At 45.9% G+C, this 16,455-nt stretch overlaps 1 protein-coding gene across 1 annotated transcript in view; it reads left to right on the top strand.

Annotated features, from left to right (window-relative positions):
• Nucleotides 1-319: 319 nt before the first annotated feature.
• The window catches only part of WNT2B (Wnt family member 2B), a 57,734-nt gene continuing 41,598 nt past the window's right edge, over nucleotides 320-16,455 (top strand). Inside the window, exon 1 of the mRNA XM_060231220.1 lies at nucleotides 320-474. Within this exon, the coding sequence (XP_060087203.1) occupies nucleotides 320-474 (155 nt within the window). The remainder of the gene's footprint in view (nucleotides 475-16,455) is intronic.

Raw genomic sequence — 16,455 nt, 5'->3', positions numbered from 1 at the left:
TCCGGCGTGTCATCAGCAGCAGCGCTCCCACCCGATGATGCCCGTCCATGGGGCTGCCTGCTGGGATCCGCTCCTTCTGGCAGCCCAGGCAGAGACAGGCCGCCAGCGCATCTCCGGAGGGAAGCAGCCCGCCTGCCAAGCCAGAGGCCCGCCGCCGCCCGGGGCTTAGGTTAGCTTGACTCGGCCGCCAACCGAAGGCTGGGCAGGGCAGGGCAGGGAGCAGCGGAGCAACTCTGTCCTCTCCTCGCGCCCACCGGGCTCTGGAGACCCATTCGGCCCCCCCTCCTCGCAATCTTTTCTCGGCTCTGGGGAGAGAATTATGCTCGGCTCAACCCGCTTGGCAAGCGCTGCTACCGCGAGGATTGCCTGGACTGCCGGGGGCCCCCGACGGGCGACCCATGCCACCTCCCGCCTCTGCTTGCCGCTGGTCCTGATGCTGCTGAGCGTCCCGCCCCGCGTGGATTCCTCCTGGTGGTGAGTCCCTTCTTGCGCCTTCCCGCCCTCGGCTTGGTGGGGCTCAGCAGGGCAGGGAGCCTCTTGGGAAAGCATGAAAGCACGCAGCAGCCCCTAAGGCTAAAGGAAAGGGGTCTTCTGAGCGTGTGCAAAGCGCCGGGATTCCTCACAGCCCGTGCGGCCAGATCCGCCCCGCCTGGGCATGGGCAGGCTTCAGCTGCGGCTGGGGAGGCGCCCCTCCTGGCAGGCACCAGGCAGCGGAGGAGCTGCTGGGCTGCCGCCGGGCGCGGTGAGGGGAGAGGCGCTTCCAGGCGCAGACTCAGCCTCTCTCCCCTGCCCGCTGCCTGCCTTCACCTTCCTGGGCGGCGGGGCTGGGCTCTCGGGAAGGGAGAGCAGGCAGCGGGGGCTGGGCGGGGAAGTTCGGGCCCGGAGGAGGGAAGCCCAGCGCGCCGCCTGTCATCGCCCTCTTCCCCCCGCTGCCCCTGGGGCTGCTGCTTGCCCAGAGAGGGAATCCACAGAGATCTGATGAGTGCATGGGGGGGGGGGGGGGGCGGGGGACCTCAATCTCACTAAAGCTCCCCCCCCCCAGTGATCCTGCCCGAAACGAGGGGCTCGCCGTTGGCCCCTCGCCGTGCTCTCTCGAAAAGCGCCTGGCACAGCACTGCATTGCGCGGCGCAGATCCAGCCAGACTTCCATCCTCTTCCCTCGGCTTTCAGCCGGCCACGCGCGTCCTCCTTCCTTCCCCGCTGACATTCAAGGGGGCTTTCCGCTGCCTGCCCGGAGCCGGAGGGACCGCCGCTGCCCTGGGCCCCTGCCACCTGAGCAGCCGCCTTTGCCGGCGGCGGAAAGAGCAATCCAAGGGCCTGCCTGGGTGCCCCGCCGCGTCTGCAGAAGGGCGCTCTCCGCTCGGGCGCAGCAAACCCTCGCGGGCGCAGGCAGCCTGCAAAGCCTGACGGGGCGGCTGGGTTCTTGGCGCTTCTTCGGTAGCAAGATGGTATGGGGAAGGGAGGGGGGGGCAAGGGAGGTCAGAGGCGCCGAGAGACACAGGAAGGCAGGCAGCCAGCTGCTCTGATCCCCGTTGCAGCAGGTAACTGGGTTGGTTTCTTCAGGAGGGAAAGGTAAAACCACATGAGGGAGGGAGGGAAGGAAGGAAGGAACTATGCCTTCGTGGGGATCCAGCGGTTCAGCAACAGCTAGGGAAGGTAGGGCTGCTCTGTTCTCGCATCGGCTGGCAAATCACCTGTGATATTACCGAACCGTCTGTAAGCAGAGCGCTAGACCGCTTCTTTCTCGCCTTCCGCGGGGTTTGTCTACAGATTCCGTCGTTCGTGTCTGTTCTTTCTTTTGCGCGGCTGCCTCCCGAGACCTTCTCTGATGTGCTCCAGCTAATGGAACCACCACTGGTCTCTCCTTCAGCGGTCGACCAAAAAAGGCTGGCTAGAGCTATATTTTCTCTCCAGCGGCTGGGTTGCAAAGGACTCCGAATCCCCCCCCCCGCCGCCTAGTTTCTCTGTCTCTCTTTCTCTCTCACCCCCCCCCCCTTACTCTGTCCCACTCCTGGGCCCCTTCGTCTGTGGAAGGGCTCGTCTAAGACCCGTGTGGGAGGAGGCTGGCCTTTGGCTGCTGTCGCCCACCGGCCGTGCCCCTGGACGAGGGAGGGCGTCTTGGAGGGCGAGGTCCGGTGGGGTGGGCGGCGGGGCCAGGCCCGGTGCCAGCTCGGGGGTCTGAATCCCAGGAGGCCAGCCAAGCTCGCAGCCTGTGTTTGTAAGCTCTGCGGCAGCCCGGCGTAAACATGGCTTGAGCCTTGTTGATGACAAAATCGTTTTAATTTAAAACTGTTTTTCTTGCTCATGCCTGGGACTTAAACAAGAGCTCCTTCCTAAACGGGAACAGCTGTCCGTCTGCTGGAAGGAGTGACGCTCCAGAAGCGGGTGCCCTCGGTCCGTCCGCAAGGGCAGCCAAGGAGGAGCTGCCGGCCGGCCTGCCTTCGCACGCGGCGCTCCACGGAGTGGTTGTCGAGGCTGCCGCCACATCGCACCACCAAGCCATCAATGGCACCGACCCACCGCCGCGTGGTCCCCGGGTGATGCGGAGCCGGCGCTGCCTGACGCCAGCACACATGCCCCGCCCGCCCGCCCGCCATCCTGCTGCAGGCTCGCCCTCGGGGGCCTGGAGCGCCATCGATCGGGCCCTGCTGCTGCAGGTGGGGAAAGGCCATCTGACGTCACCGCCACAACTTCCCTACAACGTCATAGCAACATTTCCCCGCGGAGTCAAGCGCAGCCCCAGCTTCGGGTTACCTGAGAGGAGACGGCGATGGAGGCTTCTGGGGGAAACGCTGGCTCTTCCGTTTCTAGCCGCTGGCATATCAAAAACCCTATTCAATAAAAAGAAATCTTACGATGGGAGGAGGATGAGAACTAGAGAAAGATTTCTGCTTCGTTTTCCGTGGAATAGACGCGTTTAGCGATATGTAGCAAGAAGCAACATTAGATGGCAGCGCGGCAGGAAATGTGACCACGGGAATTCTAAATGAGTGGAAAGCAGAATACCTTTCCCTAATATTTGAACGAATGTTTGAAAGACGCACATTATTTATACCCTACAGCTCTGAGGTTTGATTCCGTGACAGTCCTCCTTAGCACTTCTAATTGGGGTTAAAGAAGTACCACTGAAGTCAGGGGAATACTTCCGAGTAAACATGCACAGGTTGGGGAGCATGAAGATAATTAATCATTTCCTCTCGTTATGCTGATGTTTTTTGTCTGTTTCCTAAACTGTGGGTCGCCTCTGGGTTCCACATGCCACGTCCCTGTCAGATTTTGGAAACTCAGTATTAAATCGGTGTTTCATAACAACAACAACATAATTAATAGACGGAAGGAAGATATGTAAGAAGTATCACTAATGCTGAAGAATGTCGCTAACGAAGTCAAAACGCTTGGGTCCTAAGGGCCACAAATCCTTGAATATAAATTAATGGACTTGACAGTCTGCAATCCTAGGTACTCCTTACCCGAGAGATTTCCATTCTGAATGCCGTGGAAGTCCCTTCGGACCGGGTTGCAAATCATTGTAAAATACAAGCGTTTTTTTTGTTTTTTGTTTTAGAAGAAATATAAATCGCATCTCTTTCATATCTGAAGGGATCAATGCCTCTTTCTTTCTTTCTTCTTTCTTTCTTCTCTTTCTTTCTTTCTTTCTTTCTTTCTTTCTTTCTTTCTTTCTTTCTTTCTTTCTTTCTCTCTTTCTTTCCACCCTCCCTCCGCTCTCTCGCCTTCTCCGGGATGGCGCAATCACACAAAGCCCCAGATAGCCGCTCTCAGTGAAGCCCATTGGTCAGTCCCCCCCCCCGCCGCCCGCTCCACTCTCAGGGCCCCCTCTGTTTTAGATTTAAGAGTGCCTCTGGCCAATCCCGGGAGAATCTCTCATCCTCTTGTCTTTAGAAGCGCCGGTCGTTGGGACTTTGGCCCGAGTTTTACTCCCACCTCATCTCCCTAAATAGCCTGGGTCCAGGGCATCCGTTGGCTGCAGCTTCGCAGCCCCGGGTCCCTATCGCTGCTGTTGCTGCCAACCCACGTCTTTCCTCGGGCATCGGATTCCAGCCCATGAAAGAGCCGGAGGCAAATGTCATCCGGGGAGCGCAGCTTAGACGCCACCACCGAGCTGTCCGCCTCCACTGCAGGGGAAATCGGCGTGACACAAGCAAGAGCCCTCCCGACGGGAGACAGAAAAGTCCCTGGGGTGTTCTCTGTTACGAACGTCAAGTAGCACCTCTTGAGGGGGAGGCGGTGGGGTTACGAGATTGTCCTAGCAATTATTCTGTTCCTGGTACAGCAGGGTGGCCAAGTGATGTCAGAAGCAGAGGAGACACAGTCGGGGAGGTTCGCTGGGTTGGAGCCAACCAGCTTTCCCACTGGTAGAGGAGAGTCCCTTTTGGTCCATTGAAGAGCTGGGCTGGGCTGGGGGTGGGGATGGGGGGGAATCCATTAATCAAAGCCACTGAGAGGGGATTGAGCAGAAAATCTGGTCAGATCCAGCCCTCTGTGACTTCTCTGGAATGAACTGTAGCCATTCCTTAGGACCACGCTGCAGATAAAAAGGTGCAGGCACACTTGGTAGCACACCTAATTCTCTGGCTTGCTTCCCATTCCATATAAATCATTCCAATTCCTGTATATGCTTAGGAAAGAGCTCAGCATAGGGTTACTTCCCCATACAACCAAGAGCAATGAAGCAGAAATATCAGAAAAGTCTTCACTAAAATGGGTTTTCATGTATTACAGATATCATTTGTTTCCAGGTTCTTGGATCCCAAAGCCTCAGCCAAAAACTGAAAATGATCAGGTGCTAAAGCATCTTTGCTGCCATCCTCAGTACCCTGCAATTAAGTCCATGGGGAGGCAAATTCCCCACGGATGTCAGTCCACAACAGCAACATGAAATTTTTATTCCATATAAACTTTCTCTGGCCAGAGCTAACTTCATGCATGGGATGAACTGAGTTTTGACTCAGGGAAGCTGATGTTGGAGTTACTTTCGTTAGTCTTTCAGGTACTGCTGGGCTCCTGCTTTATTTTGTTGGGATGTAAATAGGGTTAGGATTTCAGCCTTAATCTTAGCAATAATTACATGGAGGACAGTCTGGTTACTGAGGACCTTATATGATCACTGAAAGAGTGTTTCTTCACTTTTAAGGGATGGCATGTACATTTCAGGCTATTTTTTTCTGGCAAACCTATGTAATAAGTGAGAGCCATATAGTGTAGTGGTTATGTGCGCGGACTCTAATCTGGGAGAACCAGGTTTGATTCCCCACATCATCCACATGCACCTGCTGAGTGACCTTAGGTCAGTCTCACAGAGTTGTTCTCTCAAGAGCAGTTTCTGTCAGAGCTCTCTCAGCTCCACCTACCTCACAGGGAGTATGTTGCGGGGAGAGGAAGGGAAAGAAGATTGTAAACCACTCTGAGACTTCCAGTGAAGGGTGAGGTATAAATCCAATCTCGTCCTCCTCCTCTTCTTCTAACACATGGATGGCTTGTTTCCACACATAACTGGGAGTGGTGCTTTTTTCATGCTTATCAGCTGATACTTACTTGATTGCATATATTACACAAAAGAAGGAAAGATGAGTAATCAGAATGACTGCAGCTCTGGGGGAAGAAGAGCTTGGTATTAGATGCTCACCTGGTGACCTGTGCAGAGCAAAACATAGCCCTGCATCTTTTGTGCACATCTGCCTGAAAAATGTCAAGGAGAAATGACAATGGGGATGAGGAAGAGACAGGATTACTGGAAAGGGCCCACTGAACAGTGCACAGTGGCAGGTTGTGAAATAAGAGTGCCTAACAAATATCAGCCTTATTATCCCTTGATTTTCCTAAGGACCTTTTTAAGTATTTACTGTTGGACTTGCTCAGATGGAGCATGTTGTACCTTGTTGCCAGGGCTTTTTTTTTGAGCAGGAACGCAGTTCCAGCTGGATTGGTGCCAGGGGCTGTGGCTTAATATGTAAGTGAGGTCCTGCTGAGCTTTTTCTACAAAAAAGCCCTATGTAAAACAATGGTGATGTCGGGGTGTGTGACCTAATATGCATATGAGTTCCTGCTGGGCTTTTTCTACAAAGAAAGCCCTGCTATAATATTATTATATATGTAGATAGCCAATAGCCATATGCTCATCTCATGGTTTGATGCTTTTCAAAGGTAGGCACTCCCACCCTTCCCCTCTGCCCCCAAGCCAGCTCAAAGATACACAGTGCTTACTACTTCATGTAAGAATAATGTGAAAAGGTTATGGCAGGTGTTGAGCACTGCAGAATGACTTCCACGGTCTCTGGTTGCAGAGGATATCCAAAAGAGGAGAGGGGACCATTTTCACCACTTTATGTGGAGGCAAGACAAGAATTTAATTATTATTTTTAAAATTATATTTAAAAATTATTATTTTTTAAAGTAACCGAAGTCAAATATTGAGCAAAGTATCTTGCTGTAAAAAGTTAATCCGTGGAATTGCCATACAAGGAAAAATTATTGCAAATTTTCTTGTGAAGGTTTTTTTTAAAAAAAAAATTTTTTTAATTAGCAGAGTTAAAGAAACAAAAGCCAAGTCATTGTGTTTGCTTTAAAAAGAGAAGTTGCTTTACTGAAAACAAAAAGGGAAGGACTTTGGAAAGAACAAAATAAAACATTCCAGTCTCTACTGGAACATGCTGACTATCACATGCTAAAGCAGTAATGGAGTCTTCTTCTTGCTCAGAAAACAAAGACAGGAACTGGTAATTAATGCAAAACATTCTACTGATTAGCCAATTTCAATCCGATAAATTACCTAGTTTAACTAATACCACCTACAAATTTTCCCAAGCTACCTTTTAATTGGTTACAGATCACTTAGGTAATTTTCTATTTAACAACAGTTATCCCATTCCCTATAATGACTGAACAGTGTAAGCAACTTGTAAACTCCAACAAGTTTGCCAGATAAACATGGTCAACAGTTTTTGGTGAGGACTGGAATGCTTTAGGTCTCAAAAGCTTCTCCAGAGAATATGGAGTCAGTTTTCTTCCAATTTAACTGCCATGGCTTCCCTCAAAGAATCCTGGATATTTGATAAGGTAACAAGTTCTGAGAAATCTCAGCCCCCTTCATAGAATGACATCCTAAAATGATGGGATGACAATTAAACCAAATTAAGTATGAGGATAATACAAGTGAAATCCAAAAAGACTTTCCTGGGAGTAAGCCCATTTCATAGACCTGAAAAGAATTCTGAGTAGACCTATTTAAGGATGCTCTCTAGGTTGGCCAAGATAGCCCACTGAGTTCATTCCATTCTGAGATTAAACTCAGATCTTAAATCTATAATCACCATTTCCAAATGTCAAGGTTATCCCCCTATTATTTGGTAGGTAAACACTTGGCCAAAATTAACTGATGCTTTGGTGAGAAGAAAGAACTGATCTCTCTTAGAGAAAGCAGAATTCCAAAGAAATGTTTTCATAGTAATTTATGTTTGTACACACCATATCGCTGATATCACAGTGTTGGACAGTGGGGGTACATGATTGCATTAGGGTTGCCAAATTCTTCTTGAGATTTATGATCTTCAGACTTGTGCGTAGAGGAAAATGCTTATCATTTTCCTCAGTCGGCTTTTGAAGCTGAATCATGAAAGTGCCAGGTTAGGTTTGCTCTCCCTGTGCGTGAAAAGGAAATATCAAACAAATGCTTTCTTCTAAACAGCAGCCAGTTATGAATTTTCAGTGATGTCAGAGATGGTGCAGATTGCTTCACAACTCCCCCAGGAGTTGCTTAAACTCCAGCATGGTGGTTTGCAAATGGATGTGTGTATAAAAAAACTTGTAACTCTAAATAAATGTTATTTACAATACAACAGAAGCTCAGTTTTAAAAAAAAAAACTGTGGCAGATGGGATCCATAAGGTGGTTTCATTCGCTGAAAAAGCTCTCTTGCTATTATGGTTTTTGGTTGGGAACTCCTCACCTAAACTACATAAAAAGAAGAGGGGAGCTTATGTTTATCATGCTTAACAATTATGGATCAAGATCAAGAATCTTAAATATAATTAATTTCTAATTCATAATACTAAAGCTGTCTTCTGCTAGAGCACGAAAACAAAATGATCTGTTAAATCCTACCATGGCTCAGCTGATACAGCATAAATTCTGCATAGATAAAGGCTCAGCTTCAATTCTTGGCATCTCCAATTAAAAATGGTCTTGGGTAGAAGAGATAGGGAATGCTTGCCTGAGATCTTTGGGACAGGGGGTCTTTGCCAATCAGAGTTGAAGGACTCTGGTCTGGTCTGGCAGCTTCATGAGATGCTAGGACTTGTGGATCATAACTGAGACTCTTACATAACTTCTATGCTTCCTTTTGACAGACTACAAATCCTAGCAGTCAAGTCACATAAATACACACTAGCATGTATCTGGTGATTCAGAAAATCTTGCAAAACAGGACTTACCCAGTTCTCCTTCTTGCTGTAGCCAACTGAGCTTCTCCCCAGTTTTGTTTCTAAGAGACTTCTGTGAAGAATGAGGGAGGGGGAGTAGAGGTCAGCAACAGATAGGGGGAATCAGCAGAAATCCTGGTTGGAGACATGTCATTAGCTGGCAGCAACAAACGCAAAAGGGTTAAGTAGGTCATTTGACTTGAAGTAGAAACCTAAACAGTGATCCCCCTGTCCCAGGTAAAAAAGTATAATGTCACCCACAGATCTGCTGCCTAATAATAGGGATGTCTCTGGATAATATGGACGACATGCCAAGTTCTGATTCCTGCCAGAAGACCTCTCAACTTGCCCATAATTACATCGAACCCTGCTAGGGGTGTGGATGTTTTTTCTCAGAGCTGTTAGCTTGCTAGGATGCCATATTGTAGGGCTTCCAGTTTCCTTCTTAACCTTAACCTTCTTTTCCTCCTTCCATGCCTTGTAAATCCTGAGGAACACTACAGATGCATAACTGGAAGGAGAAAGGAACTTAACAGTGCAGGAGTTTCTTCTGAAGCATATTAGATTTATTGTCCAAGCAAGGAAAAGGCATTTCCAGGATATGGCCCCAAACACTGGCCATAAACCTCACTGCAGAGCTATTTGGAGCAGATTAGAGCAATGTGGCTCCCAAACATGATCTGTGCAATAAACAATCTTGGTGTAAATATCTAAGTAGAGTTTATTGGTTGCTGAGAGGAGAGTTCAAGTGAACTGTATACAAGCACATGTATTTGCAACACACTGACACCAAATACAAACAGGAATACAAACACATCTCTCCCACACCCACCACTATGTAAACTCACTTTCACAGACACCAGATTCTAATTAGCTAATCTGTTCAATTGAAACCACAGTTCTTAGTAAGTATCCTTTTCCTCCCCTCATCTAGCAACAGAGCAGATTAGACATTAAACTTTCAAAAGCCTAAAGGAGGATTCACATATTAAATTAATGATCTAAATCAGGGCTTTTTTTTATGTGCGAAAAGACCTAGCAGGACTCATTTGCATTAGGCCACACAGGGTGTGGCCTAATTGCAAATGAGTTCCTGCTAGGTTTTTGCTACAAAAAAAAAAGCCTGGGTGAAACAATGGTGACATCAGGGAGTGTGGCCTAATATGCAAAAAAAGCCCTGATCTAAATACATTTTGCTCTAGCTTCAGACCTAATTTTGACACTGAAATAGTTTTAATTGGCTTAGCTGACAGCTTGTACTGGAAGAAGGACAAGAGGGAACGTACTCCTGACTTCATAGAGGTGTTGATTACCACTGGCTATAATATTCTTCTGGACTGACTGGTTAGGATAGGAATGGGATCAGTGTTCCCTCTAAGCTAAGTTAGTGTGAGCTAGTTGTTTTTTAGTCCTCTGATTCACTGCCATTTTGTCTTAGGCTCAGGAAGGATGGCTCCAGAGGAAACTAACTTATGCTGCAGCCAAATCAGTCACTCACAGTAGCTCACAAAGTAGAACTATTGCTTACAAAACTCCACAGCTTAGAGGGAGCATTGATTGGGATCTGTGTTGCTATGGTGGGTCTTCTGGTCCTTTCTTAGGATAGAGTCCAACCAGAGGATGGAACTTGGATAGGTGACCACTGAGGAAGTCAACAGCCTTAAATCCCTAACAGGCTCATATGCTGTTGTTCAGCTGAAGGTTCAGATGATTTGAAAAGCTGAATGTATGCTGTTCTGGATAAGACTGTGATGGTGGTAGAAAGTGCCACTGAGTTGAAGCCACGGCAAAAGAATGAACAGATATAGTCTGCCATTGCCTGTTTCTGTATAGCAACCATGGACTTCCTCAGTGGTCACCTATCCAAGTATTGACCAGAGTCAACCCTGCTTGACTTTCAGGATCAAATCAGATTGGGCTAGCACATTGAGACTCAGGACCTGTACCCAGGGATATTTTTTACCATCTTAGGCTGGCATACCAATTGTGAACTTTCATGAAGAACGTTGACTTGGCCTGGTGATTTACAGATTAAACTGTTGTAACGTACTCTGTTAGGGGAGTTGCTGGGGGGGGTGCATTAATGTATGCCATCCTGAGCTCCATAGAAGAAGGGTGGAATAAAAACAAATTAAAAGATAGGATGTAATTTACTTAAAATAAATAGCTCCCATTCGTTTCAATTTGGCTTCCATTAGAGTTCAGTGAGGTGCAGCCTGAGCCTGTGCTTTCCCCTGATGCATACAAGCAGCATGAAATTTTCAGGGATTATACCTGCTTCTGCCCAGGATCCTTTGTGACAATTCCTGGGTTGATAGTCTCTGTTTTGTAGACATTCATATTCTTGCTTGCAGAACAGGCATATAGAGCTGGGTCAGTACTGATGTGTGAGTTTTTTCCTCCTTTCTCTGGATCTACAAGTGCTGTTAGGACCTAGACAGAGGGACACTATTAGCATTGACTTGTACAGAAAGATCTGTGTTGGCTGCCCATCTGTTTCCAGGCACAATTCAAAGTCCTAGTTCTCACCTAAATGGCTTGGGGCAGTGGTACTTGAACACTTGCTCACATACTGTCCAGCCCACCAGTTAAAACCATCTTCCCAAGCTCTAATCTCCATGCCACTTACAGAGATGGGATGGGTGGCAACTATAGACAGGGCATTATCAGTGCTGGCATCTCATATTTGAAACATCTTTCCCCTTGAGCCTTGCTTAGTGTCTTATCTTTTTCCTTTCAGCTCCAGGCCAAAACATTTCTTTTTACTCATGCTTTTAACTGAGATTTCACTTTTTAAAAGCTTTTTTGATGGTCTGCTTGTAGCCCAAGGATTGTTTTATTAATATCATTTTTAGGTTCTTGCTTTATGCTGTTTTTAACTTGTTTGCATGATGTTTTCATTGTTGATCATTTTAGACTTTTAATTTTTTTTAATTGTATTATTATATCCTGCAAGCTGGCAACTTGGGAGCATGGATTTAGGACAGAGAATGAACACTTTAAGCAGTGGGTATAATGATAAACAAACACTTATTATGGTCTCTGGACAGAAACTAGATCCACATCTTTATGTGCTATTATACAGCATGGTGAGTAGAGTGAGTGGTTAGTTTGTGTTTTTCCTTTGCCCTTTGTGTGTTGCATAAATCTGCACAGCCTGACATTGTATAATGAGAAATGAGGGAGGGGAGATCATGGGGGTTTGCACTGTGCTTACAAGAGATGATAGCCCAGTTCTCCCCATGTCAGTTGGAGGTGGAGATTACATACTCAAGCTGCAAACAGTTACACAGTCCTATGTCCATAGCCCTGTTCCTGCTCCTCAGGACCAGAATTGTGACAGTGAATGACCACAACAGCTTCAGTCTCTTCCCAGAACCATTATCTCAAAAGCAATGATCATGAGAGAACTAAAAGACTACTGCTGAAGTCAATGGTATCACACATTGTCTTCTGCAATGGGCCAAACGTTTCTTTCCCTGAATCATTTCTGTCCAAGGGAACAACATGAGTGAAGCTCCTTCTACATGCTGCCCGCAGTTCTGATCTGCAGCAGGAACAGTCTGTGTGTAGGAATATTGTGGACACATAAAAGATGCATGACTCCATGGTCCCCCACCCTATTAACTCAATCTCATAGAAATCAACTCTTTCTTGGCACAATGAGAAACAGCAGTCCATCCCCCACCCTCGCACGCACGCACACACACACACACACATTGTTAGCTATGGCAATTTCCAAAAGTAGGTACAAAATTGGAGCTCAACAGACTTCTCATCTGGAGGTTCTTAGATCTTTGGATGTTACATCTTTAGCAAGAAGTGCGAACTTGCTGGTTTTTCTGTAAGTGCCACAGTGAATGCATTTGTGTTTCATCATATGAACAACTGAAATACTTACAAGGACAGGAAATGGAATGCATGTGATATAATGTGATACCCCACACCCAACATGGCCAGTAATCAGGGATGGGGGGAAATGAATGAAGCACCTGAAATCCATGATATATATACCACAGAATTTCTTGCAGTGTTGCCGAGTATGTTGGGACAGAGCTTTCACATTGCACACTGCTGCAACAGATCCTTTCTAACGGCACACAACAACAGGTTGGAGAGGAACCCATCTAATCGATAATTTAGGGGGAGGTGTTTGTGATTTAGGGGGAGATGTTTGTGAGTTTTCCTGCATTGTGCAAGGTGTTGGACTAGATGACCCTGGAGGTCCCTTCCAACTCTATGATTCTATGATTCTAATCCCACCAATAATGGATATTTGAATTAACACAAACTTTTGGGCTACTCATGAATATTTGAAGGCATGCCTGTTTTTAAGAATTATTTGTTCTCATATCAGTATAACAGATGATTAGATAACAGATTAGACTAAAACAGAAATAAACTAATAGTAGCAGCATGTATAACAGTAATGTTTATATAGCATTTTGAAATATTCCAACCTCCCCTTGGTATTCTAAACTCCACATATGAATCAGGAATAGAGATTGCTTGAGAAAGGCCCTGCCTGAAGTATCTTCCTATGTGGAGGCAAAACTGATGATGTCTATAGAAAGGTCTTTTTAGAAGTCATCCTAATTCTGAGGAATGCAACCAAATGCCTGCTGCTCTTTGAAGAGGCAATTTGCAGGTATCTGCCCTGTGGCGCAGAGTGTTGAAGCTGCAGTACTGCAGTCCGAAGCTCTGCTCACGACCTGAGTTCGATCACAGTGGAAGCTGGGTTGAGGTAGCTGGCTCAAGGTTGATTCAGCCTTCCATCCTTCCGAGGTCGGTAAAATGAGTACCAAGCTTGCTGGGGGGGGGGGGGGGGAGTGGAGATGACTGGGGAAGGCAATGGCAAACCACTCCGTAAAAAGTCTACCGTGAAAACATTGTGAAAGCAACTTCAACACAGAGTCCGGAAACGACTGGTGCTTGCACAGGGGACCTTTCCTTTCCTTTCCCCATCAGCTCTTTGGGTGAGCTCCTGTTGATTGGTTGTTGTTTTTTTGCTAATGCTGCATTTTTGCTTTTGCTTTTTAAAGTGTCTGATGGCTTAAATACATTTTTAATTTGTTTTACTGCTATGTTGGTCATGAAACTATTTTTAATTATTAATGACAGGTGAACAGAGGTTAAAATAAGAATGATAAATGCCATGTATAATTCAGCAAGCTTCAGAACTTAATAATTCTAGTATTATGGAATATTTTATAGTTGATAGGTTTGTTCTGTTCCCTTTCACGTTTTGTCTATTTCTTGCTCATGATTCATTCATTGGAGAACTCATGTAAAGCAAGGGTTGAGAATGTTAGAAAGAAATAATAACATGAACTTAATAGATGTATATAATCAATATTAGTTTGTCAAATTTATCTAATGTTGTACAGATGCCAAGCAACAGCTTGTGAACATGTGATGTCTATCAATATATATTTTTGGGAAACAAACACCTTTGAATTTGAATTAAAGCTTTAAAAATCTCTATAGCAAATTGGACATTATGAGTTTTGAATTACAAGAAAGTTGATCTGCTCTTGTTTGGTGTTTTATTTCCAATGCTTTAGGGATTTTGCCATAACAAGGACAAAAACATACTTTAAATTTAAATTTTGTTTTTTTTATATAGTGCCATTCTAGGTTGAGTTACACCCCCTCCAAACTCATTGATGTCAATGGATTTAGAAGGGTGAAATTCTGTTTTGGATGTTACTATTTAATTCCTTCATGTTCTACCCTACCTTTTGTAGAAGAAATGGGCAGAGTAATTAACACAGCAATGGTGCACAATCTGTTTAAAGAGTAGATAAAGGTTTATTTAGGAATTAACATACTTGATAGGAAAGCGAAGAGATGGATATATGTTCCTAACTACATTTATAGCTGAGAGAGAGGGTGAGTGTGGCACTTCTGAGAAGAATGGGGAAATTGCCCTGCGAGTAGCAACCTGGATACAGACAGAATGACACTTAACAGGAAAGAAGCTGCTAACATCACAATCTTATCTAATTGTCTTCTTGCTGCCCCCTGCAAGGTCTTTTCTTCTTTATGCATCAGACATTGCCTTTTCCAACATCAGGAGCAACATAAAAGAGGAGAGCTGTGCAGAGATAAGAACAGAGTTGAGAAAAGATCTACCAGCCATGATAGGCAGCCTCAGTTAGGAAGCTAATGCAGTACAGAATGAGTCAGTGCGGGATTTACTGAGGGGGTGATGAACACTGCAGTGGCTGAGAGATTATTTTAGTGAAAGCATCTGAACAACTGACGACATGGGAGAATAGCTACAGGGGAAAGGAGAGCAATTAGGAGGTAGTCATTGGCTGTGACCCAAATGATACAAGACAGTACTTCCAAAAGAACTTAGGGGTTCTCAGGAGTGTAATGGGCAGTGCTGAGGTGTAGGATGACCCAGTGTCAAGGAGACCAAAGGCATTTTATCTTTAATAGGTCTGTAGAAGAGGAAATTGTAAGAGGTGCAAACTTTATCATCTCTGCATGAGAGGCTGCAACCTACCCAAATTCCTTTGTCTACACACCGTTACAAGTATAGGAGCCCTGCCCTTCTTGTTCTTGCTCACCTGGCTGATGTACCTGAGGAAGAGCATTGAAAAAATTATTATGACTGCTATTCAAATGGTCCATGAACTCCAATCTGTCCCCAGCTCCCAGACACTGGCCAGGCATAGAACAACAGTGCACCTTACAAACGACAGTGAAGTCAAAAGTGGAATTTTGTATTCAACATGTCAAGTTTAGTAGATTATTAGAGGGCAAGTGCAGAAAAAGTCAGATGGGCAACTATCACCCACTTTCCCAATGAATAGATAAATACGGAATAGAACTTATAGTAAAAAAAAATACCCTTAAGTTATCCACTGTGGGCATGGCAAAATGCACACACACAACTAAGACTGTATAGCTACTGCCTGAAGCAGCCTTGATAGAGAGGCTATTGACTGATTTCTATAGTCTCATTAATAAATAGAGAATATTAGCAAAATAGAGAAATTAGAGAATAAACACAAAAAGAGAATTTTCTGACCCCTAGCTCAACTGACAGGGACACCTGATGCTGGCAAGCCACCTCTGCTTAGGGAATGGAAAAGCTACCCCACGACTTCTTTGTCCCCACCCCCACACACAAACAAACAAAACCCTACAGGAAGCTGTGCATGCCCCAGCCTATAGAGCTCCCCAAACTCTTGTGAGATTCCATCCTCTTGTCAGAGTTTGGCCATCATTTTGGGTTGCCAGTTTTGTTGCCTCACAACAGTTTGGGCTGGCACTGTAGGGCCTGAATGGTTTGCCATCCTGTTGTTAAAGAGGCCTGGGGGGAGCAAAGAGATGACAATTAGCTGCTTTGGCTTTCCAGGCAAGAGTAGTAAGGGGCAGGCAGGTGAGGGCAGAAATGGAGGAGGAGGAAGAAGAAGAGTTGGATGTTAATCCCACTCTTCACTTGGAGTCTCAGAGTGGTTTACAATCTCCTTCTTTCCCTCTCCCCCACAACAAGACACCCTGTGAGGAAGGAGGAGCTGAGAAAGCTGTGACCCAAGGTCACCCAGCTGGGCTGCATGTGGAAGAGTGGGGGGATCAAACCCAGTTCTTCCAGCTTAGAGTCTGCCACTCTTAACCACTATAAAAAAAAACAATACACTCTTAACCACTTAATCAAACTTGCATTTGCTCCTCTCCAGAGATTTTGTACAGTTGCTAAATTCAGTTATAAGTTACATATGTGAGTTAACAGATCTACAATCTCACATTTGAATTCCCTAATAACTCTTGGGTGTATGCCACTAGGACATGAAGACTTACTGGTTTTTAATTTCTCCAATAGGCCTAGAACTTCATCTCTTGTCACCTTGACTTGATTCAGGTATTAGAACGTCCTTCCTGAAAATAGTGGACTGTGGTTTGGGTATGTGTTCCACACTTTCCACAGTGAACAGAGAAGCAAATAATTCATTGAGCTTCTCTGTCATTTCCTCATCTTCCTTTACCAATCCCTTTATTCCTTGGT

This window comes from Heteronotia binoei, chromosome 2 (genome assembly GCF_032191835.1).
Source record: "Heteronotia binoei isolate CCM8104 ecotype False Entrance Well chromosome 2, APGP_CSIRO_Hbin_v1, whole genome shotgun sequence".
NCBI lineage: Eukaryota > Metazoa > Chordata > Lepidosauria > Squamata > Gekkonidae > Heteronotia > Heteronotia binoei.
This window is presented reverse-complemented; position numbering and strand designations above follow the sequence as displayed.